Source organism: Rhamphochromis longiceps, linkage group LG6 (assembly GCF_057381845.1).
Source record: "Rhamphochromis longiceps isolate RC_006_pf linkage group LG6, R_longiceps_female_GT1.1, whole genome shotgun sequence".
Lineage (NCBI taxonomy): Eukaryota > Metazoa > Chordata > Actinopteri > Cichliformes > Cichlidae > Rhamphochromis > Rhamphochromis longiceps.
In genome coordinates, this window is record NC_140562.1 from 351,597 (window position 1) to 376,537 (window position 24,941).

At 39.7% G+C, this 24,941-nt stretch overlaps 2 protein-coding genes and 1 long non-coding RNA gene across 3 annotated transcripts; 1 reads left to right on the forward strand and 2 right to left on the reverse strand.

The window, feature by feature from the left end:
- Positions 1–8,167: 8,167 nt before the first annotated feature.
- LOC146667025 (serine protease 1-like) lies at positions 8,168–16,316 on the reverse strand. Its single transcript, XM_085408405.1, has 6 exons — positions 16,212–16,316; positions 9,626–9,821; positions 9,358–9,531; positions 8,847–8,908; positions 8,407–8,549; positions 8,168–8,326 (listed from the first exon to the last, which is right to left on the reverse strand). Exons 3-6 carry the CDS (start codon positions 9,525–9,527, stop codon positions 8,168–8,170), a joined length of 534 nt encoding a protein of 177 aa, XP_085264531.1. The 5' UTR covers positions 9,528–9,531; positions 9,626–9,821; positions 16,212–16,316.
- LOC146667026 (uncharacterized) lies at positions 16,003–18,068 on the forward strand. The gene is made up of 3 exons (XR_014911935.1): positions 16,003–16,124; positions 16,222–16,540; positions 17,925–18,068. It is a non-coding gene; the product is annotated as an uncharacterized LOC146667026 (long non-coding RNA).
- On the reverse strand, positions 16,939–20,934 carry LOC146667027 (F-BAR and double SH3 domains protein 2-like). The gene is made up of 4 exons (XM_085408407.1): positions 20,855–20,934; positions 19,179–19,362; positions 18,949–19,094; positions 16,939–17,493 (listed from the first exon to the last, which is right to left on the reverse strand). Exons 1-4 carry the CDS (start codon positions 20,870–20,872, stop codon positions 17,410–17,412), a joined length of 432 nt encoding a protein of 143 aa, XP_085264533.1. The 5' UTR covers positions 20,873–20,934; the 3' UTR covers positions 16,939–17,409.
- Between the last annotated feature and the right edge of the window lie 4,007 nt (positions 20,935–24,941).

Here is a 24,941-nt window from a genome sequence, read left to right on the forward strand (position 1 = left end):
ATTCCTACAACTGTGCTGTGTATATGTCACAACATATAGCAGGAACCTATAAAGGTAACTGACCTTTGACCTCTCCTCTAAGAAGGTACATGTAATGTCTACAGTGATTAGACATACTTAATAAAACAGTGTGGGGCACAGAGTATTGTTGTGCATCAGTGTGGAACATGTCAGTAACACTGAGGGTTACACACACTTTGCCAGGTACACCTGTTCACCTGCTCGTTAAACACAAATGTCTAGTGAACCAATCAGACGTCAGCAAATTAAAGTATTTAAGCATACAGACATGTTCATGATGACCTGCTGAAGGTCAAAGCAAGTATCAGAATGGGGGAAAGAGATTGCGTGGTTGTTGGTGCCAGATGGGCTGGTCTGAGTATTTCAGAAACTGCTCATCCAATGAGCTCACAAAATTACCTCTACAGTTTACAGACTGTAGTGGCAATCCAACCAGCAAAAGGCCACCTGAGGGAATTTGAAGTATTTCCAACTCATCCTGGTGATGAGGTCAAACACAACCAGTACTTTTAACATTTTATCAATTATTTACCAAATTAAAAAACAACATGTGGTAACTTATTTTTAATTTTGCTGCAGACAAGTTGAATGAATGCTTACTGGATCTAGAACACCATTTAGATCATAACAGCTCCTGATCAGGATGAATTTCATTTTCAAATCAAATTTCATGTCGCAGTTTCACAATTTTGTAACATATTATTTCAAAGCTTGCTTATGGGCTTGTTTTGGAGCAGACCAACAGTCAGGCTCGTCTTCACCCTTACTGTCAGACTCTGAATTGATGGTTCTGCTATATCTCACCTGGCTGAGCTCTTGTAATTATTTTGTGATAAAACTTTTTCTATTTTGAGATCAAGATTCAAGTGGAAATCTTTGTGTGTCTGTCTCTCTCCCTTGGTTTCTGTAGAGGTACAGTGTGGGGGCGCCTGGATAAATGTTAAACAGAAGCTAGATGTAGTGTTCCTCCACTGTCCATTAAGGATATGAGGAAAAGAAATGGTCAAGAACAAAGTGTATGGTGTATTTATAAAAGAAAATGGCTTTTAAATTGTATACCAAAACCACCACCAGAAAGTCAACTACAACTTGTTACATAATCATCATGACTGTTGTATCAGTTTAACAGTTTATGGGTTGACTTCTTTCAGTTCATTCACTGTTTACATCATGAAGGGAAAAGAAGGCAACAGGCTGAGAAATGAAGCTGTTGTGTGTCTTTGTGGCCACACGGGGGCAGTGCTGCATAAATAGTAGAATCTCTTCCTGGACACTTTTTCTAGACCTTTTTAAATGACTAATAAAGACAACAACAAAATGAATTACATCAGGATCTGATATGGTTTTGTTTTTTTGTTGAGCTTTATATATTTCAGAATGCCTAGAGTTTGTTTGTTTCCCATGTTTTGTGATACAGAACATCTCCTCTCAGACGGCTGTTGTCTCATAATGGGTCATTACCTGGTCTGATGGGGTGTTTGTTCCATTTATAAATCAAGCGATTGATTTGTAAAATGAGAGATGGCCTCTGACCTGCTGACTGGTGTCTGATCTTCTCTGCTCCCCTCAAATTTGACAACTACTCAGCTAATGTGATGGTGGACAGGAATAGAGCAGGGCGATATGGCCAAAAATATTTATCACGATATATATTTGAAAATTTGCGATAACGATATAACCGACGATATAATTGATGCGAGACAAAATACAACTCCACAACATTACTAGCGCAAAAAGACAACCTTCCATTTATTTTCACTTAAACAAGAAGCTGGTTTTTATGTACATTAAAGCTTTATAAAAATGTAACAGTGCAAATGCAAATTCCTTGCTGAAAGTTTAACCAAAAGGCATTTCCAGTAGAAATGGGCTGACATATCCTGAGCATAACCATGTATAATATCCACTGAAGTTAAAAAGAGGTGCTTTGCAACATTAAACTGCAGTGTGCAGTACGTATTTTTCGCACCATAAGGTGCACGGGATTATAAGGCACATTAAGTGAAACAAAGCAGTCAGATAAATCAAACTTTATTAAACTCATTCTTCTTGCTTCCTCCACTTCTGTACCATTGATTCATTAATGTTGAATTCTCTGGCAGCTGCTCTATTCCCATGTTGTTGCAGTATATTAATGACTAACCTCGTATTGTGGATGGATTATCTCAGTTGTTCTCCTGACTGAAGTTTGGTCCGTTTACAGTATCCTGCCATGCGATTGCATTTGTCTCTAACCATGAAGAACCTTCACGTTAACTTTTATAAGTGGAAAAGTGTTAGTGTTCGTCCTCCAGCTTCACTGTTTATGTTATGCTAACATAGCTGTGTCGCTAGCGATTATGTAGCACATCATTATATACCAGCTAGCCCAACTTCAGTAACCCTACAAACGTCACTGCTGTTTAGTTTCCTGTCTTCATTTATGTTGGAAGTGATAGCAGAGCTGTACGTTTGATTTTTTTCAGAAATCTCTCTGTCAGAACATGCAATATCATGCTTAGGTAACTAGCGAAACTAGCGAGCTAACTTCCGCTAGCTTCCTGCTAACTTCTAACTCCGTTAAATGTAATAACTTTTGTTTTCATGGATGCCTGGAAGTTAAACTTTATAGTTACACCTGGTAAAGCAGCAATGCTGATCGTTTTATTAAAGATGAAAGAATTTAGACAGTTTTTAGTGATGCTGCAGTGTTGTTTGACCTGAAGCATACGGAGTTTAGGACCCAGATTACTCCCAGATTTAAGAGCATCTTAGTCCGACAAATATGACAATGACAACGGCCGCTTGCATGTTCTGCAAAAAAATGTGCTTTGTTGTGTATCTGACGGACAAACACCAAACCAGTTCCACATCACTGAAGTTGCACCATTTTTACAAACCAATTCTGGTTCATCTGTTTCACTCAACAATCGGCCATGTGCGTATGAAAACAAAGGCACTGCGCATGCGCGTTTTACTCCCATTCTATCGCGATATTTCATTTTCCTATCGTTGCCTAACATTATACCGGTATTACCATGAACGGTATAATATGGCCCAGCCCTAGACAGGAAGTCACTAAACCTGGGACTCTGGAAACACATTTCTAGGGATAGAAAAGTTAATGTAGATCGTTTCAGGAGATAAATACGAAATAATCGATTTGGTGATTATACTAATATAGTAAGAAAATAATGCATGAAAAAAAGATTTTTTATCTATACACTTAAGCAACGACCAGAGTCTTAGAATTGCACTTTCACCAGGTTTTACTTGACTGAACAACAGAACTTCTCTGTCTCCTTTATAAGGGGTCACATCCTGAGTTACACAATGAGCCTTTCAAATGTGTGCGATAACCAGTGTTGGGACTAACGCGTTATTAAGTAACGCGTTACAGTAACTACGTTATTATTGTGGTAACGAGCACGGTAACTAGTTATTATGCCAAAACCGGGAACGCGTTACTCGTTACTGGGATTTAGATAGGCTCGTTATTCGTTACTTCGTGTGGTGGCTATCGCGGAGCTTCCACAGATTCAGTAACATTAGCAAGTGGTGGAGGCCAGCAGGTGGATGAAGGAAAGGGGACGCAGAAGGAAAAGAGACCCGAGGCGGCCGCCGGTCCGAGTGTGAACTGAACTTCAGGTAAGAAGTTATGACCTGCAGTCTCTCTGGGTCAGATATGAACCAAGTGTAGGTGGAGTTTATTTTCGTTATGCTGACTTTTTCTGTACTGCGTGCTAGCTAGCATGACGGAGTTTCTATACAGCTGGGTGGTGCTATGAAGTTAATGATGTTGAACTTTATTTTGTTCATAAGTTATTAGAGTTGCCAACCGTCCCGTCTGGTATTCAGAGGAAATATTACGGTTTCTTATTGAGGTGAAAAGGAACAGTTTGTCCCGTAATTCAGCTACAATGGAAAAGGCACAAAGCTGGAGTTATTCTGTGTCTTTGCTGCACAGCTGCCTCTTCTTCTTTCATTCTCCCCCCTCCCTCTCCCGTTTCTACTTCAATCATGAAACTGATCAATGATCAGCTGATTGGCTCTCTTGTTTGTTTATCGCCCACTTTGCGCCGAAAGAGGAAACCAGCGGATGTCGCGCTAAACAACAGCAGCACGTTTAAGCTTGATCAGGTGTTGTTAGAATTTATTTAATATTAATTTCTAGTATCAGCTGATGTTTGCTGGAGCCACAGCTGTAAAGCTGCTGGTCATGATATGGTTTGGTTATGTGGTGAGAGGGAAACATGAAGATGAAACCAGGAGATGTCCTTACTGAATCATCAGAGCTGAACAGGTGATGGAGAAACAGGTTTACCTTTTAGGTGACATGAATGAGTTGAAGGGAAGTTATGAACTGTTTCTGAGAGACAAATAACACCAGGATCCTTTTCTAAGCAGCTGACAGCTGGTAACTGTGCAGGGGCGGGTCTAGCAAAGTGTTGCCAGGGGGCAGGTAGGGCATTAACAGGGAGAGGGGGGCACAAAGAAATACTTTTCTTTCTTATTCTCATTTAAAATGTCTCGCTTTTAAAAAATAATTATCTGAGTCTTGCAACAAACGATTGATAGATTGATGCATATATACCATCAGAACAGTGCACATCACTGTCACAACAGTGTTTATTTTCATTCAAAGGCTTTATGATTTTTCCTATAATGGTGGCCGGTCTCTAGTCAAAATGCCCGGGCCAATTTTCTGTCCCAGTCCAGCCCTGTATGCAGCTCATCTGCAGTCTGGTGTTACCCACATCTTCCTATTCAGAAGGCAGAATTTCCGAGTTCTGAGTACAATCGAAAGCACCACAACTGCAGTTTTTGTGTTGGATGTAAAAGGCGCACATGACGCTGTGACGTAGGCTAGAATCATGGCAGCAGTCAATGACGGTCCAGGCGTGGGATTTCTCTCGTGGAAATGTGCACATTATCTTTTCCTTTCTATTGGTAGGTGGCACAGTGCACTGTGGCAAGTAAGCAAGCTAGAAGACTGGCAAAGTTATGGAAGCAACACATTAACAAGAGAATTCTGAGTAAAACCAAAGTTACTTTCCCTAGTAACTAGTTACTTTGAAAGTAACGAGTAACTTGAAGTAACTGAGTTACTTTTGAGAGAAGTAACTAGTAATGTAACTAAGTTACTATTTTAAAGTAACTTACCCAACACTGGCGATAACCCACTGCATGTGTAGTCGTGCTGAGACCGCGTGGTCTTATTTTTATTACCCCTTGATTCAGCTGTGACCTGCTTATCAAGTCTTTTTACAAGTACATCATAATTATCTGCTCTGTGCAGACATAAGTTGAGCAATGGTTTAACAAACTTTCCCATCAAAAACATGAAGGTTTAGCTTTAAGCTTATTTGTCCAAACAACAAAGGATAAACTGCCAGCACCTGGACTGAAACAGAACATAGTAGTGTTGGATGTAAGTAAAGGAAATACAAGTATAACTGTGACTATGGAACAAATCTCCTTCAATGTTAAACCTTAATGTTAACCTGATTGTGTTTATTAGAAAAATCAGCCATTACAGTGTCTGTGATTGCTTCACATAGTTAACTCTGGTTGTCTGTGGGTTTGTGTCAAACTTGGAGTGAACAAAAGCATAAAAACTGTGGAAGATGCAGACTGTGAAAGTCTAGTTTATTTCATGAATACAATTATTTTTTACAGTCGCTAGAACAAAGTAGCGTACATTCATGATAAAGTAAATACCACAACACAACATGGACAGTAAGAAGTAAACTGAATTGTCTTAGAACTTATTATATTCTTTAAGCTTAAAAGCAACACCCAGGATTAGACTGTTTGTGTTTTAAGCCTTTTATTCAAAGCTAGTATGTGTCAACACTTCTTTCTGCCAGCAGCATTATTGAAGTGACACTTTAACGACACTTTACCTGCTGATGCTTCACATCACAATCTTTATGACGAAAAAGCTCAGATGTCTGTGCTGTCACTTGTTATGAAAATGGACAGAACCTGGGCTCAGGCTTCCTCTTCTTCTTTCCTTCCTCTTTAATAATAACCATAGATCAGTAAAACAGCCATATTTTTAAACAAATGATTGTGATGAAGAGAATTTTTTTTTCCAGTGTGCATGAACTCAAAATCTTTTGAGTTTAAATCTTTTTTGTTTACCAACAACTGGGCAAATCCAAACTTGATGTACCAGGTCAACTGAGCTCCTGTCTTGACCTCCCCTCTGCCGAGCGTACACACACACACGCACGCACACACACACACACACACACACACACACACACACACACACACACACACACACACACACACACACACACAGTATCATCATAAATGCCATGATATCTTTCTTGTTCAAATAGTTTATTCACTTAACAAAGAGGTAGCTCGGAAACTCAGTAAGAAGGAGGAAAAATAGTTTAAGGACACTTTCTCAAATAAAGAGGATTTCATCATCTTTCTGTTCATAATACAGGCTAAATAAAAGAAGAGATACATCAGAAACAAATCAGTAGATCCAGAAATTATAGAGGCAAACTCTTTTCAGCTGTAGAGGTACACTTCATGTACTCATTAGCCTACAGTTCAAATGCCTGTGTTAGGGTGCATTGTTTCAGTTTCATTAAGTCTTCTTGCAGTTACATGATAATTATTATGCTGGAGTGATCAAAGCTCATAAACACCTGAGTTACACAATGAGTCTTTCAAATGTGTGGAATATCCCAGCTGTAACCTTTGCTTTCAGTTTGGTTAAATTCATCATTCAGATCACAGACTAAACAACAAGTACAGTAGGTCTTCCACTCCGCAATTAAAAATAGCAACACTCATGTAAGGCTTTATTCTCCATAGAGTCAACATTAAGCAACATTAAATAACGGATCTTTCACCTGAAAAAATTACAGTTTGTATAAATTTACACTGAAGACCAAAATACACACACATACATAAAACCCATAAATCACTTAAACCTATTAAAACACATGGAAAATTACCTCATTTGTTGTGCTATTCAAAGATGTGTATGTGTGTGTATTCAGGCCACGTCATAAAGAAAACAATAGAGGTCAATATACTTTATGTTCTACAGTCGCTGCAGATTAATGAAATATAGTGGAAACCTGAAGATCCTAGGTATAGTAGTTTGTGGGAAATAAATACAGTGAAGTGACCATTTAGCTCTTGTGGCATGAAACTGCTTAGTGCATTATTATTTGCTTTTCTACAATATGATATTTGTTTAATAATTGATTTAGTGCATAAAATAGTTGATAAATAAAATGTTAAATATCTAATCATCATATCAAAAATCATATATTTGGAGGGAGTGTCTTTGACACATGCTGACTGCATTCTTCTTATAACCAGAACAGGAAGTGAGATCAGAGGAGAACAAGAGTGAGCAGTTTGGTGAAAGGAACAGTCAACATGACTGTGCCATTGCATCGGGTTTTAAACTAAAGTGACCACCGTAAAGCTGATGTATTATATTAAAATCTGTTATTCTTAGACACTGCTGTAGGTCATCCAAAAATTACATTTCTTTTGAAGGCAACACTAAAAGCATGACATTAAGACTGAGCTGAGCCCTCCTAAAGGTTTGATGCTGGAGTCGCCCCTGATTGAGTGCTTCTCACACATTTATGATTTTGAACAATTTACAGTAAATAATATCAACAGTAAGTACTTTTAAAGATTAAACATATAATAATAGTTGCTAAATTCATGCAAGTCAAATAACTGATTGATCAACTACAGAAACAAAATTGTACTTCATGTGTTTCATGAGCACAAATCTTCATCTGTAAAATAACAACTAAAGATGTCAGATATTTGTAGTGAAGTTAAATGTACCAATTTCCACTTAGAAGCAGCGGAGAAGAAGCCACAAATGTGATGGAAAGACCAAATAAAATAAAATAAAGTACAAATTCCTTACATTTGTACTTTACTGTAGTAATTGTACTTAATATCATCTGGCAAAAATGACCCAACAACCTTCATGCAAACTTCACAGTTTCTGAACAACTGAATGATCTACTTGACGCCTGAAACTACATTGAAAACACACATGACATATTTATATTTTAACAATCGAAAGTTCACATGTAGAAACAATTCACACCGAAGCAGCTTCTTGCAGAGCAGACTGTTTATTTTGAATGTTATTTTAATTTTATTATTTTCCATTACTCCGTGTAATGACTTGATTTATCCAACCAATGTAAGAGCAGACCTTCAGAGAAATAGTTGGTCCGGTACAGGCAGGTTCACAACCACCAACATGCACACCATGAATCTTGTTGTTTTTGGCCATCACTCCACCACCAGAATCACCCTGAGAGAGAAAACATAAATATTTTGTACCAAAACATCTGATAATGATACAGATAAAATGTTGGCAGCATGGTAACTCACCTTACATATGTCCACTCGAGGTTCTTTGTAACACATCGTGTTTCCATTTGGCCATAAGAATGCTGAATTACATGGATGGAGGTTAAGCTCACACTCAACAACATGCATCTTTGCACACTGGAGGTGAGGCGGTTCATCAGGGACTAGAGAAAAAAAGAAAATAACAAATGCTACTGCATGTTTCATGCAAGGAAATCAGATATTGAAAGAAACATGCTTTGCCTCGTTTCTGGAACAAAATGTGTTCTTTAAAAGAAGCTGAGCAGCATTTAAAAAGGAGGGAAATTGACAGTATATCCACAAAAAAATGAAATAAATACTTTATGTCATCACAGTTTTCAAATAAAATGAAAAAGTAACTATAACAGGCACACAAGACAAAATCAAGGTATAATATAAACTAAAAAATTGTGAAATAATCAAAACAATACTGGTCTTACGTTTGTTGTAGTTTACATCAACCGTATAGCCACCATGGCCTGCAATCTGAATGACATCCATCCTACAAATTAAAAAATAAATAAAATTCCATCTCCATGTCTGCAGGCTGAGTATTTCCAGTTCACTCTAAGTCAGCTAATCTTTTCAGATTCAAACATTTTATTAAAACATTACATTTCCTTCCATTTCCTCATGCTCGTGTTTTATTGTCAGTTATTATAGATCATGGATGTAGCTCCTAAGCAGGTACCTAAAATCAAAACCAGAACCCTCTGCTCAATATTCAAGTCTCAGTTACATTATTGTTAATAAAGAAGCTCTGCAGTCACTAATGGGGGTTTGTAACTTCAAAAGCATGATGTCATTTTGTTCATAGACTACAGATGTTGCTACATTTTTTTGCTCTTCCTGGAAGTTTAAAAAACCAACCAACTAAACAAGAAAAATACATATTATGTCAACATATTCCAGAATTCAAACTTTACACTTAAAAGGTTACTCAAAACTCACTTTTTGCGACGTGTACATTTAGGGAAGACAACAGGCTTAATCTTATTCTCTGGTGGGTCGATTTTCAGAAGCATGATGTCATGTTTTCCTGTTTGGTCCTCAAAGATTTTGTGATCAATAATTGTCACCATTCTTCCTGGACCTGGATGAATTCCTACATATGCAGACATAGTCCTAAACAATGGAAATGGTAAAAGAACAAAATACCAGTAATGATTTTTGTCTCTGGACTGGTTTTTTTTAAATATGTGAAACAGTCATTTCTCACCATCCAGGTTGATCTTTCCAGCAGTGAGCTGCAGTTAGAACCCACTGGCTGTGGATCAGAGAGCCGCCACATAGATGATGGTAATGTGTTCCATGGGTCAGAGTTATGTGCACGTGATACAGACGATCATTTTTCTCACAGCTATGGTCGTGAAAGATTCTCTTGTGCAAATCCACCTCTGTGCACACCGTGAAACCTGAGAGAAGAGTAATATACTTACAGATGGTTGGCTTACCACCTGAACAACATATTGTGCAGCAACTATACTCGCAGTCCCAATTGTTCTGTTTCACAAACTCTTTGCCTTTTTCAGTGATATAGATGCAAAGCTCAGTGACAGTTATTTATTTGCTTCAGTAGCTCATTAGGGTCTGTCTCAAACTTTTTATAAAAGCAGTATAAAAAAAGCATGAAACATCAGTTGTTCAGTTAATGTGATATTGGCTCACTTGATATAACAATTTCTTTTCTTTTATTTGTCTTGTACATATCGTTATTGCACTTCCATAAGTGACAACATTGAACACCGATGTTTGACAGAAACGAATCCACAATGTCTCATTCACTCAGTACAAAACCTTGAGGCTGTTTTCCTGCCTTAGTGAACAAAGATATGAAATGCTATTTGATTATGAGTAAGCTCAAAATGAAGTTCATTGTTCTGTGACATACAGCTGTCTTACAGCCTTAAAACTTTTTGTGTGGGCCTCTTTCAGTGGTCACTTATTGCACTCTTAGTTGTTAATACTCAATATTCAGTTTTTCCCCATGCAGGTTAATCAGTCATGTTTGCATGGTTGTAAAATAAACATATTCATTGTTAATTATTGATAATCAATAAGTACATAACCTAAGAAGTTGTTTCACATCCTCCTGAATCATATCTTGATATTGTTACCTTTTTAATAATAGCACAACTTTAATCAATTGAATTCTTTCACCTCAGGTGTCTATTTCCAAATCCACTCTAAGCTTCTTCAGAGCGGTTGGTGTGTGTGTGTCCAGGTGGCAAAGACCTTAAGGTCAGATTTGTGATATTTGGCTGTATAAATTAAAATATGCATACTATGTGATGTGATTGCAGAGAGATTCAGATGGTGCAAGAGGAGATTTAATGGTTCATTACCTGGACACAATTTAAACTACCATTTATCACAACTACCACCACCATCACCCAGGACCTGAAGTGGGAGCCCACCATCACCTCCGTCATTAAGAAAGCCCAGCAGAGGATGTACTTCCTGAGGCAGCTGAAGAAATTCAACCTGCCAACACGGACGATGACGCAATTCTACACTGCAATCATCGAGTCCATCCTCACCTCCTCCATCACTGTGTGGTACGCTGGAGCCACTATCAGGGACAAACAGAGACTGCAGCGTGTTGTGCGCTCTGCTGAGAAGGTGATTGGCTGCAGACTCCCATCTCTGCAGGACCTGTACACCTCCAGGACACTGGGGCGTGCAGCTCGGATCACAGCTGACCCTTCTCACCCTGGACACAGTCTGTTTGACCTGCTCCCCTCAGGCAGGAGGCTCCGGTCCATTCGCACCAAAACCTCTCGCCATAAGAACAGTTTCTTCCCCTCTGCTGTCGGACACATGAACAATAACCGTATGACTGTTCCCACCACTAACACATGACCCTACGCTGTGTTCACTGCATCATTCCATGTTTGGCACTGATCACCACCTGCACTCATGTATATATCATGTATATATCTATCTACTTAGCACTTTTAATTCTTACTCTTATTTTTATTTTCATGTCTATTTAAACGTAATTTATAACAGTATGTTTGCACTGAAGCACCGCAGCAATTTCCTAATGTTGTAAACCTGCTCAACATTTGGCAATAAAACCCTTTCTGATTTCTGAACTAGCTTGTAGCAGTATTTCTCTCTTTCTCTTTCTTTCCCACACATGCATGAGCGTGCAGTGGCGTGTGAGCACCTACAGAGTTAGTTTTTCGAATATATTTCAAATATGGACCCAAATGCAGAACTCAGGAGACAAAGGATGAACTCAAAGATCAGCTTCAATGCAGTAGCAAAAAATACAAAAACACAGTGGCAGGGCAGCAGCAGGGAAACTGGATACTAGCAAAACCAGGGAAACACTGAGGAAGGAAACAATACAGAGAGGGAGGACACAGCAACCAATTAAGACAAACTGAGGGAGTAAATACACAAGGAGCTCAGGACAAACAGGAGACACCTGGGAGGGCAGCTGAACCTAAATAAGAAAACGAGACAAGCGACGTAAAACTAAATAAAAACCACAAGAGACAACAGACTAACACAATAAGTAACTTGGTGTGCAAGAACAGAAACACAGACGTGACACAGAACGCAGGACAATGGAGGAAAATAAACTCACTGAACTATTTTTACAAATTACAAAAGGAGATAGTCTGAGAAATAAGCTCGAGGCTACAAAATTCAAAGTAACCAGAACAAACTAAGCATAAAGATGAAAGGTGAAAATTTAAATCACAAATAAACTAAGAAACAAATTGAAACTATTTAATAATAACAGCAGTATCTTGGGCTACGTCCACACGTACCCGGGTATTTTTGAAAACGCAGATTTTTCTATGCGTTCGCACCTTTCGTCCACACGTAAACGGCGTTTTCGGTCACTGAAAACGGAGATTTTTAAAAACTCCAGCCAGGGTGGATATTTTTGAAAACTCAGTTTTTGCGTTTACGTGTGGACGAGAAAAACGGAGAAAACGCAGCGTCAAAGGTGTGCGCATTTTTTGACGTCACACTGTGCGCCAGGTTATTGTTTCGGTGAAATGAATTTCTACAATGGCGGACTTACACAAAATACCATTACTGTTCATTTTACTCTCTGCAGTGTTTAAATGCTTACACAGTTACTGTCCCTCCACACATAGGACTCAGTTCTGCTTCTATGCGCCATCTTTGTTTACTCTTTCCCACCCAGGCTGACTTCTGATTGGCCAACATTTCTACATGGATAGGAATATAGCGCCATCTGCTGCTTTGGCATGTTCCTAGCAGCGTTTTCCTTCGTCTTTGGCTTTTACGTGTGGACGGGATTTTAAAAAAAAACGAAAACGGAAAATCTCCGTTTTCAAAAACACCCGTGTACGTGTGGACGTAGCCTTGTTTTGTGTTTCTGGCTTCTAGGGATTCTAGAAGTGGAAAAATGTACTTGATGGAAGGGAAGAGCAGTCATGCTGTCAAAATGTAAAGTAAAACATGAGTTGAATCTATTAATTTACACACTTTTCTTATTTGCCTTTCCATCATACTGTGTCATAATGTGCTATTTCTTCTCTGCTGTGCTGAATTTCACAATAGAAGACGACCATTTGGCAGCCACTGTGCAGAGCTGTGGCCCAACTCCAAATGTGACCAGAGCTCTTATCCATCCATTTAGTGGGTTTATCAGCAGTGATCAGTCCCATAGATATGGGCTAGTCGGGCTTTCTACACCTGCTAGTCAGTTCAGAAGGTTGTTATCATCCATTCAGATGGAGGATCACTAACAGGAGGATGGGAAGACTCCAGAATCCATTCTCACTGATCTCCGGTGGATACGGCAGTGTTTACAAGTGAGATGATTTAAATGGACAGCATTTATAGAGTGACTATAAAAAGTCAGCGAGTCTGTGTCTGTGCTGAACCATTTAGAATCAGGTTTTGAGTCAGGCTGCATTGAGTGTGGGACTTAAAAGCATTAGGCTTGAAGATGGTATGAAAATCTCTACTTACCTTCTACGCTATATTTTTGTTACTGATTTATTAATACATTTTACATTGTTTCTTTTGTTTATCAGTAGAGAGAACACAGATTTCAGAGGCGCAAAGAGAAGCACTGTTGCTTCATACTTAATACTTTAAAGCTGCATTAGGGGAAGACAAGAAGCAGAAGTACTTCCAGGCACAGCCACAGTGAGGGAGCAGACACCTTACACTGAGTTCGGTGCTGGACCAAGGCCAGGAAGATCGTGAAGGACCTCAGCCATCCCAACAACAGACTGTTCTCTCTGTTGAGGTCAGGAAAGCGATTCCGCTCCCTGAAGACCAACACAGAGAGACTGAGGAGGAGCTTCTTCCCGCAGGCGATACGGTCTCTCAATCACACCACCACACAGTACTGACCCACACATACAGTTCTTACACACACACTGGACTTTCTGGACTTTGGTTTTGCACAACACTGGTCACTATATTCTTCATTTCCGGTTAATACTTGTACAGCTGCTGTTATTGTGTATATATTTATTTATATTTAGATTTCTTCATACATTCTTATATAGTTCTATATTGTGTATTTTGTTGTACAGTTATTTTATTTTCAACTTTAATTTATATATTTATCTTTATCTTATTCTTCCCAGTTAAATTTACCCTTCATTCTAATTTGTGTTGTACAGTTATTTCATTTTTAACCTTAATTTATATTCTATTCCTTCCTAGTTAAATTTACCCTTTTTAATTTTTCATATTTATTTCCTATCTTATTCATAGCCTTTTCCTTTTTTTGTTTTCTTTAGGTCACGAGCAGTTGTCCAAGCATTTCACTACATATCGTACTGTGTATGACTGTGTACGTGACAAATAAAATTTGAATTTGTATTTGTATTTTGAATTTGTATTTGTATTTGAATTTGAGTTCAGAGAAGTCAGAATTTCAAGAAGCGTCTGAAACAGCTCAGGTTTGGAAAGAAGCCTTTTATGTTGGGTGTTATAAAAAATATACACATATTTATAATAACAACTATAATATTATTATAAATAGTAGTTATTCTCTTATTATTATAAATAAATATCAAACATTTCAGTTGATTTTCTATCACATATATTGTGTTAGCCCTGTGATAAACTGGCAGCCTGTCCTGCTTTTGCCCTGTGGCAGCTTCAACCTCCCACTGTCACGATCCTGGGTCTTTTGACCCAGCGTTTTAAGTTTTAGTTTATTTTTGATGTTTATGGTTTATTTTTAAGTTCATCAGGTTATCTAAGCTCATTTGTTTATTTAGATTCCTCTTGTGTCTTCTACCCCTGTGTTTTAGTCTCCCTTTGCCCTCTTATGTTATCAAGTTTATATTGTCTTGTCTGCGTCTCATGTTTCCTGTTTTATTTTGAAGGTCTGTGTCCTATTTCAGTGTAGTCAGCTTTGCTTCCTTTGTCTCCTTATGTCAGAGTAGTGTCAGCTGTTTCCCCATGTGTTTCCACTTCCCCCTAATCACCCTTGTGTGTATTTATTCTGTGTGTTTCTGTTCATTCTTTGTCAGGTTGTCTGTTGTTCCATGTCTCCAGGAGTGTCCATGTTTATGTTTTTGCAACGTTCAAGGTTTTGTTCTTTGCATTTAGTTTTCCCAGTTTACTTCTAGTTAGGTTCTTTCTTGTGTGCATCTGCCTTTTGTTTTTGTACTCGTTTATCAGCCACATTAAACGGCTCGCTTTTAACCTGACCGTGTTTTACCCAGCAGACATTTATTTCAGTGACTCTTTTGAATTTAACGGACTTTGGATTATTTCCTGTGCAGGAGGAGGAGAAGGAGGCTATTCGGGCTCAGATGACCCGGATAGCCACGGCTAACCCAAGGTTTCTGGATTTTCTTGCCTGATGATTTAAAGAACTTTGTTACTGCCTCAACCTCAGTAGTAATATAACTAGTTTAGGAGCATTTCACTTTTCTTTTGTGCTCTGAAAGACACAGAGGCTAATAGTTTTTAAAACAGAGTACCACAAACAACATGTATCCCTTTAGAAATAAACTTTTCTTGTGATACTTCTAAAAACCACATTCTTAACTAGCCACAATAGCACTGTATCGACCCCCCAATGTTCCTTTAATACACAGGTGTCAAACTCTGGCCCGCAGCCTAATTACATTTGGCCCGCGAAGCCATACCAAATTACTATTAGAGCTGGCCTACTGGTATTATACAGCTAATATATATATTGTTTAGTATTAAGCTTTGCTTGTTCCATATTCAGGTTTCCAGCAAAACTTATTTGAGTCCATAAGAAAATATTCATTCTTATATCTGGAGGAAGATTTTTTTTTTCAATAAATATTAATGTTAGCCCACGACTTTGTTCCAGTTTTGAATTTTGGCCCACTGTGTATTTGAGTTTGACACCCCTGCTTTAATACAACCTATAATTGTCTAGTAGCCACACAAACGCACTGCAACAGTAAGACTTGATGATTAGACAGAGGGGGTTACAGGTAGGGCCCCAACAGTCAGCAAAACAAGTCATAAAACAATAAAAGCTGCATACTTATCAAGAGCATCCCAGCACACACATCCCAACTGTAGTTCCATAGTTTCCACCTTTTTTCTTTACAAACTGCTCTTTTCATCTCTCCATGTCAGAGGTCAACTGAAACCAAGTCCACCTATATAAAAACACCCCATCAGACACACAGTATTTTCCTCAGCACTTCACAACTTTCGCAAGGTATATCGTTTTAACTTTTTTTTTCGGACCCCGGACACAGCGCTGTGAGGTAGTTAGCACACAATTTGGCCATGTAGAAAGCATCGTTTGTTTGGAACGCGTCATCACTGTTCATAAGAGTTTAATTTAATCAAACCTCATTTCAGGATCTACGTGGCTCCTCATCACTCGCCGATTCATCATTTTATTTAAATATCTGAATTTTCAGAATGGTGATCCAAGCGGGACACAGAGGCTGCTAGTTTTAACGCACCAGAATGCCGCAAATATAAATAAAAGTCTGATTATCCCGAGAGCCTAGCCGCAGCGACACCTTTCTTTCAAATGGATGCCTGCAGGTGCGTTGGAGCCGACTTTGCTACCCGCACAGAGCGTTTCTGACAGTCGGGCGCTGCTTATGCAATAAAGAAAAACAACAATACAGCATGTTTCTCTGCTCCAAGACATCCGCGGTCCTTTCACACGGTAAGCATGTCTGTTATACCCAGCGCATAAATGTCTGTATGTCAGCGCTGATTAAACCCTGTTTAAAAAAAAAGAAAGAAAAAAAGAAATGTTTACGTGGAGGCTGTTGGCTCATTGGTGTCAGATGAACTTTTTTTCAAAATAAATTAAAATAAATACAGTAACCATCAAAATAAGTTTTGTTGATAAAATACATTTCTTGAAACCGTCCATTGTTTTGTCCGAACTCTAAACACTGAATCCAATTTTCAAACTAAAAGCAGTGCTTTCAAAATTTACACTAAAGCAAAAAACCTACAAGAACAAAAAATAAACAAAATAAAATTATAGTACATAGTGACATATGTGTTTTATTTCTCATAACACATCATTTCCATCTTGTCTTCAGTCCTGCATTTTTATACTTCTAAGACCAAAATGAAAACTAAACTCTTCATATTCACAAACACTATTTGTTTCAGGATTTCATCATGATTCATTTTCCATATGAGGCAGTGCTTTCAAATTACTTTTGAAGTAGTACAGAGAAATTACTCTTCTCCTCTTCTTTTAAATTGCATCAATATTTTCCAACTGAGCAGTAAAAGGACACGGAAGTCAAACATGAAGCATCAACGTGATGTTTAGATGTCGATTAATATTACAATAAGAGACTAAAGTAACTCGCTTTGAACACTTCAGTTTTCTCTCTTGATGCTGCTGTTTGTTTCCTCCTCCACTTGTATTTTTCTGCACTTCAGTGAATGTGCATAGCGCCCTCTGTTGTATGTTTGGGAGAACTGCACTGCACTGTCATCAAACGAAACTGTGCAGAGGTGGAAAATGAGCAAAGGAAGCACATCAACTGAAGAAGCTTCTTGGATCAGAAGTTAAACATCATCCAGAACCTTAAAGAAGTAAAGTCGCTTTCTTTCCAGGCTCCTTAGACAACCATGACCTGGATGACTGAGAACCTACAAACACACATGAGCAGCAGTTTATTTAATGTGGACCTGAGCAGTGCCCAAACCAACAACCAAACAATTTTTATTGAACCCTACTTCAGCCAATCAGCAGTCTTTATCTGTTTCAGCATCAAACACAAACCACACCTTGAAGAGAGGTGACAAATCCACAAACACCTTCAAATGTAAACACACATCACACATGATGAACATGGATCCTAACATAGTTGATACTTTTTTTTGTAAAGCCTGATACTAAATGTATGCAGGCCACCTGAACTGCTTTGTCTCGAGTGCCGCCCACTGGGTTGGTCACTAGAACTGTGTGTTGCCATCACTGGAGCCGTGGTTGGTCTTTTAGATTATTTAGACTGGGACTGTTTTTTGTTGATTAGGCGGCATGGTGTCCTGACGGCTGCCTCTGTTGTTTTTTTTCCCAGGAGGAGGAGAGTGGAGCACAGGTGGACAGCAGCCACGGAGCAGAGAGCACGGAGTTTTGGGTGAAGACATGACACAGGAGTCGAGGGAGCTCAAGAGATTATTGTGTTGTCTTATTTACTCCACTGTAAATAAAGAGCACTGTCCATCGCACGAGTCCTGCTTTTGGGTCCTCCTTCCCCACTTCACAAACACTGAAACTAATTATACAGGTAATAATAAAGGAACCAAAAGTTCACATCTATAGCTTTAAATTTGGACAAATCTGTCAACACAACCATCATGAATAGAATAAAATACAAACAAACACTAAAACTAATGAAAAATTACACATGATATATGAACTGTGGAAACTAACTGAACAATAAAACTCAGAATAAACAAATTCAAACATTATATGAAAGGTATAAACTGATTTGCATCTTATTGATTTGCAGGCTCACTTTGCTCCAGGACTTGACGACTGGCCCAACCCGTACAGTCTTCGTCTCTTAATACTGAATGTTGAAAACTGATACTCATGGACACCTTATTTCAGCCTCTTTACTTTGCATAAGAGACCCAAAGCTTTACATCAACATGATGTTGTCTAGTGGACCAGCACGTCCATTACATGTTTTGCCGTTATTGCCGTTTGTTACGAGTTCAAATATTGAGGGTGAGCACAAAACAATAATGGTCCAGAAGAGCTTCGGTCAAACAATGTTTTTAATGAACACGCGCGTGGGGAGATGAACACTGCCCACAGACAGCATCGATCTCCGCCCAATGATACACAAGCAGTTGTTTTATACCATCAGGGTTTACTTTTATGCGTCAAGCAGATACAACACAGGCATAAGTTTCAAAACCACAAATGTTCTGTTGACGACTTTTGACACATTTAAAAGGACATCTTCTCCGTCTGGAGGCCAGGTGCTTCCTATTAATCTTCTAACTCTCGCTTATCTCCTGGAACAAACTGTCCCTTAGGCAGACACAATTTTGCAGTCACAAGCTTTTGCAAACCATTATTTGAACTCTTACACCAACAACGCCGTTAAACTCGCCCTCCCAGAAGCCATCGTCCTCGTGGGTCTCTCTGCTCAGGATGGGGATGATGGCGCCTTCTGGGAACGACAGCTCATCTTCCGTTTGTCCCGCGTAGTCGTACAAAGCCTTTGCGAATGAAACTGCAACACAGACAGTGGCAACGAGGGTATTAAACAAAGCAGGAAATCAAAACTCCGATATTATCTGGTGGAGGCGGATCTCACTCCTCGAGTCTCCGTTGACGGAGCCGGTTGGGAGTTCGGTTTCAGGTTCGGTGGAGTTGCTGGAGGACTGGGATCGGGCGTCCAGCGCGGCCAGCGACTGCAGCATGCTCAGCAGGCTATTGAAGGAGGGCAGCTGCAGGTATTTCTCCGGGACGTAGCCCACCTGTCCGCTACGGTTTCTGGCCTGGAAACACAGACAATGCACACAGACGATGACAACAGCCAAAAATGTTTCAACAGGAAAACTCCTAATGAGAAAAAATAAAGTCAGATGTAAAGAGTAGGGCTGTAACAATATCACTGCATCGTCGCCAGAATTTAATAACAGCCACAAAGAGAATAATAGGAGAGCTTTTGTTCTCTCTTCCTCAATTAACGAGAAATCTAAAATCCTAAACAAGCCTCTGCTGAATTCATGAAGCTTGATTTCATGAACACCGGTGGCCTCCCCTTCCGCTGCTTACTTATTTTCATTCAGATTGAAAACACTCAGAGGTATTGGGATCTCTGTTGGGGCATGCTGTGGGGAATCACAGCACTAAAACAGATCTATATAAATGATATTGCTCACATTTTTATGTATGATTATATTCATTAAAATAAATACCCCATTAAAACACTATATCTGTATATGAAAAGATAATCACCTAAGTAAATACACATAAAATGTTGGCTCAACACGTGGAACATTTGCACAATGGCTCACAGGAAAGCCAGACTTACACAATAAACAAAAGTAAAACAGCAACAATGCACAATGTTCCTTCAGGGAAATGATCTGAAAACAACCACACACAAAGTACACAATGACTACACACCAGCAGCTCTGCAGAGGCGTTTATAAAAGAATGACTTCACACAATGATGGGAGCATCCACAGCTGACATTTCTACATTTAAGTAGACACCACTGACCACCCGAAAAATGTCCTCAAAGACTTCTCAAATTTTCTCCCAAAGGTCCAGGAGCAACTTTGTAACAGTCTGTGACAAACAAAGTGAAAATGATAACTAAGTAGCTGGGAGATCATCAAATTAACATTTTATATCCATGACCAGGTCACTCCGCAGATCTCAAACTGATCAAGAGTCCACGAACCGCTGTTAAAAAGCAGAAGCTGACAAACTGTGATCAAACCGGAGCGCTGCTGAGGCAGGATTGGATCACCATCAATCAGGATTTGGTCCAGATTTTCAGTAGCTGCACTTAAGGTATGAATTTAAAAACTGCCTCATTCATGAATTATTGCATTCACAAACTTGGGTGCCATGCCCGCCCACCTGCCTGCCCGGCTGCGTGACGAGAATCTCCCATCAGCCCTTTACGGCTGCGGGGCCAAAAAAACGAAGCAGAGAACTGTGTATTTGTACATTTTTTGATTTGTCTGTATGTTCAGCAGAGCTTCTACCACCCAGGCCAACCTGACCTGCCTCAATGCACCGCACGCATTTTAGTTGAATTATTCTAATTCCTGAAGCCACATCAGTTCAACTGATCCCAGAGAAACACTAAAACGTCCAGTAGATAGTCTGTACCGGTGCGAGGTCTTATAAAAACTGAAACTAAATGTTTGTCAAACAGTCTAAGAGCCAGAGAGTGAACTAATACACAAAACAACCAACCCTCAAACATGAGAGTGCATCTGCTACATAACTGTGTTTGTGTTATTTTTGTACCTTGACCCAGTCCTCCATGTCGCCATCATCGATGACCTCCAAGATTTCCTGCTCCTCGATGGTCAGCTCGTCTGGCTGAGAAGCCTGCAGACAGACAAACACGTTCATTCAAATTAAAGCTGCGATGTAACAGTTTAACCATCTTCATTTCACCCGTGATGTATATTTTTCAAATACCGCCACACTGGTGAACGGACAAAAATGCTCACTGTGGCTTCAATAACATCAGCCAGAACACTGAAGAAAACACTGAGACCATGCCTGCATTTATACCACACTTTACTCAGGACTCAGGTAATATAAAACAACTAATACTCCAAAGCAGCACAAAACTCAGACTTAAACTAGAATTTCTGTACAAATTCAAAGAGCAGGTGTTTTAAACCTGGACACAGAATCATTAGTGCCACAAAGTTTGGGAAAGTAAATCTAAATGGGGGTTAAACACGACTGGAACTGATTAAAAACAGCCAAAACAAAAAGTGGCTTCACTTCAAAGTCAGAATTATAACTGGTATCCCAGTATTCGCTGCCTGTCTGTTGTCAGACGCATTTGTGTGACCATAAATACCACTTAAGTGGGAAAAGGAACTTCTGGTCATCTCTGCTTGGACTGCTGACTCAAGTGTCAAAAAATGATTTGATAGAGGAACTTGTATTGGAAAAAAGAGGAGCAGGGTATTGATCCCTGTTGATTTACCCGTCAGTCTACAGTCATAACTTTACCTATGACTAAAATCTGACACAAATGAGCATCTTCTGAAGGATGTCACCAGTCCTTCACCTGGTGACATGTTAAAGATCCACGTCCAATCCAAATATTTAATTAAAAGTGGAGGTTGTGCATTTATTTAGGAAGATAAACAGTCTGATAAAGTCGGAACAAACACGAGCTGGAAATAGTCCCACGGTGAGGAAATGAGAATCAGAATCAGAAATCAGAAAGGGTTTTATTGCCAAATGTTGAGCAGGTTTACAACATTAGGAAATTGCTGCGGTGCTTCAGTGCAAACATACTGTCATAAAAATATAAAAATAAGAATAAGAATTAAAAGTGCTAAGTAGATAGATATATACATGATATATACATGAGTGCAGGTGGTGATCAGTGCCAAACATGGAATGATGCAGTGACACAGCGTAGGGTCATGTGTTAGTGGTGGGAACAGTCATACGGTTATTGTTCATGTGTCCGACAGCAGAGGGGAAGAAACTGTTCTTATGGCGAGAGGTTTTGGTGCGAATGGACCGGAGCCTCCTGCCTGAGGGGAGCAGGTCAAACAGACTGTGTCCAGGGTGAGAAGGGTCAGCTGAGATCCGAGCTGCACGCCGCAGTGTCCTGGAGGTGTACAGGTCCTGCAGAGATGGGAGTCTGCAGCCAATCACCTTCTCAGCAGAGCGCACAACACGCTGCAGTCTCTGTTTGTCCCTGATAGTGGCTCCAGCGTACCACACGGTGATGGAGGAGGTGAGGATGGATTCGATGATTGCAGTGTAGAATTGCATCATCGTCCGTGTTGGCAGGTTGAATTTCTTCAGCTGCCTCAGGAAGTACATCCTCTGCTGGGCTTTCTTAATGACGGAAGTGATGGTGGGCTCCCACTTCAGGTCCTGGGTGATGGTGGTACCCAGGAAGCGGAACGAGTCCACAGAGGTGATGGGGGTGTCAGTCAGGATGATGGGGGGGAGTGGAGCTGTGTGCTTCCTGAAGTCCACAATAATCTCCACTGTCTTCTGGGCATTCAGCACCAGGTTGTTGTGGCTGCACCAGGACACCAGACGTTCAACCTCCCTCCTGTAGGCAGACTCATCCCCGTCCGAGATGAGTCCGATAACGGTGGTGTCATCTGCAAACTTGATTAGCTTGACAGATTGGTGGGTGGAGGTGCAGCAGTTGGTGTACAGGGAGAAGAGCAGAGGAGAAAGAACACAGCCCTGAGGGGAGCCGGTGCTGATGGTCCGGGAGTCCGAGACATTCTTCCCCAGCCTCACGTGCTGCTTCCTGTCCGTCAGGAAGTCAGTGATCCACCGGCAGATGGGATCAGGCACATTCATCTGGGAAAGCTTGCCTCGGAGATGGTCTGGAAGGATGGTGTTGAAGGCAGAGCTGAAGTCCACAAACAGGATCCTGGCGTAGGTTCCTGGGGAGTCCAGATGCTGCAGGATGAAGTGTAGGGCCATGTTGATGGCGTCGTCTACAGACCTGTTGGCTCTGTATGCAAACTGCAGGGGGTCCAGGAGGGGGGCCGTGAGGGTCTTGAGATGGGAGAGAACTAGGTGCTCAAATGACTTCATGACCACAGATGTCAGAGCCACGGGTCTGTAGTCATTTAGTCCAGTGATCCTAGGTTTCTTGGGGACAGGGATTATGGTGGAGGACTTGAAGCAGGACGACACATCTGTAAATAAAAACTAAAAATGGGAAATAATCTAAGTTCCTGTGCAGGGAAAGGAGTACAGTACAAAGTTCACTGTTCTGCCTTCAGGCTCATAGTTCAGACTAACAAAGATAAAGACCAATCACGCAGGACTTATTATGTTTCCTGCTTTGACTTCTTACCCAGACTGTTCCATAATGTGTGTGCAGCACTTTTGTGATTAAAATCTATTTAAATTAGTTGTTTATTTCAGTGCAGACAGATTATTGACACTCAAACAATGGAGCTACTTTGTCTGTTACTTACAATTTTTTAGAAAATTAGAACATTTTTTCCTGCTTGTGTATCAATTTAGAGGAAAGGTCATCACCCAGCTTCTCAAGCTTCATACTCCAGTGATCATGAATGTCTAAAAAAAAAAAAATCTTTTCTGCATCTGGTATTGTTGAGATGTTTAACTCTGGACCAAAAAGGTGGATCTGCTCTGCCTAAAGCCGCTTTGAGCATCAAGGTCCTGAGCCGAGTCCAGTCCGGGCTTTTGTGGCCACGGCCAGCTCAGCTTTCAGGATGCCCGTGAGCTGCTTGTTCCACTCGTCTGATTTTGTATTGATTGTTGTCTAAACAAATTAATCTGTCATCTGTTGAGCTTTGTTCCACTTCTCAACAATCTCCTCTGATCTGTGTTCATTACAGCATTTTACCTGTGGTTTCCAACCTGTGCAGTTCAAACCTGAAGGATCCACATTTCACTTCACTTTTCTGTAGAAATTGATTTTCCGGTAAACTGATTAACACCTCCTGCCAACTAAATTAGTCAAACACGAACCTTATTTTATGCTACAAAATTTGTATTAAAAGCAACCCAAACACTTTGAGATTTGGATTTTAATAGTTTCAAAAATTATTCTTCAAGTTTTACTTGAACATTTTAGAGAAATCATGTTAAGTTCTAAATTTTTAAGGTTGGGGATTTCATTCCATGCATAATAAATACGAGTTTATTTTCCCCAATAATCACTAAAAGCAATCGCATGTGATATTTTATGCATTTAATAATGAATAAAAAGAGAAAAACATCAGTATTTACCGTATCTGAGTCGACAGGCTGGAACATGAAGTCTGGTGCTTGCTGGAACGCCATGTTCTTCTGCACAAACAGCTGCTGTTGAAACTCCTGCAGAACCTGCATGCGTTTCAAGGGAACAGACAAAAATATACATATATACTTATTTAAGGTTTATCACAAGCTTACAAATCAGCCCATGTCTAAACCTGCATAATTAACACTTAGTAAAGCCTTTAGGGTTCAGGCTTGCTCCCTATTTAGTTTAAATTTCTTGCCCACATTTATTTCTATTTAAAATTAACTTTGAAAAAAAAAAGACCTCCAGCTGAATGAATTGTGGCCAGTGATCCGTGTAGCTTTGGGCCACATTTATAATTTTTTATTTTCCATTACTCTGTCAGTTTATTTCTGTTGTATTAAGTTATGTGATTTGCTTATAAAATGAACCCAAATCAGCTTTTTATTATTTTAAACAAGTCAAATAAAAGAAAACGCCAATAACAATTAAGAGAATGACCATAAAGCCGTTTCTGGTTACTATCAGCTGATCTGAATGCTGATGACCACGCTGGTGTTTGTGGTCACAGCCTGACATTAAAAACGTATCACAGGCTCGAGTTCACCGCCTGCCTATTTTCACACA

What these genes read in the sequence shown, in the direction of transcription:
- LOC146667025 (XM_085408405.1), bottom strand. Translation starts at nt 9,527, where the DNA reads ATGTCTGCATATGTAGGAATTCATCCAGGTCCAGGAAGAATGGTGACA. An exon ending in AAATGTACACGTCGCAAAAA is followed by an intron (nt 8,909 to 9,357) that starts GTGAGTTTTGAG and finishes TTTAATTTGTAG; the next exon opens with GATGGATGTCATTCAGATTG. An exon ending in TGATGTAAACTACAACAAAC is followed by an intron (nt 8,550 to 8,846) that starts GTAAGACCAGTA and finishes TTTTTTCTCTAG; the next exon opens with TCCCTGATGAACCGCCTCAC.
- LOC146667027 (XM_085408407.1), bottom strand. An exon ending in CGTCAACGGAGACTCGAGGA is followed by an intron (nt 19,095 to 19,178) that starts GTGAGATCCGCC and finishes TCTGTGTTGCAG; the next exon opens with TTTCATTCGCAAAGGCTTTG. An exon ending in AGTTTAACGGCGTTGTTGGT is followed by an intron (nt 17,494 to 18,948) that starts GTAAGAGTTCAA and finishes GTGTGTTTGTAG; the next exon opens with GTTCTCAGTCATCCAGGTCA.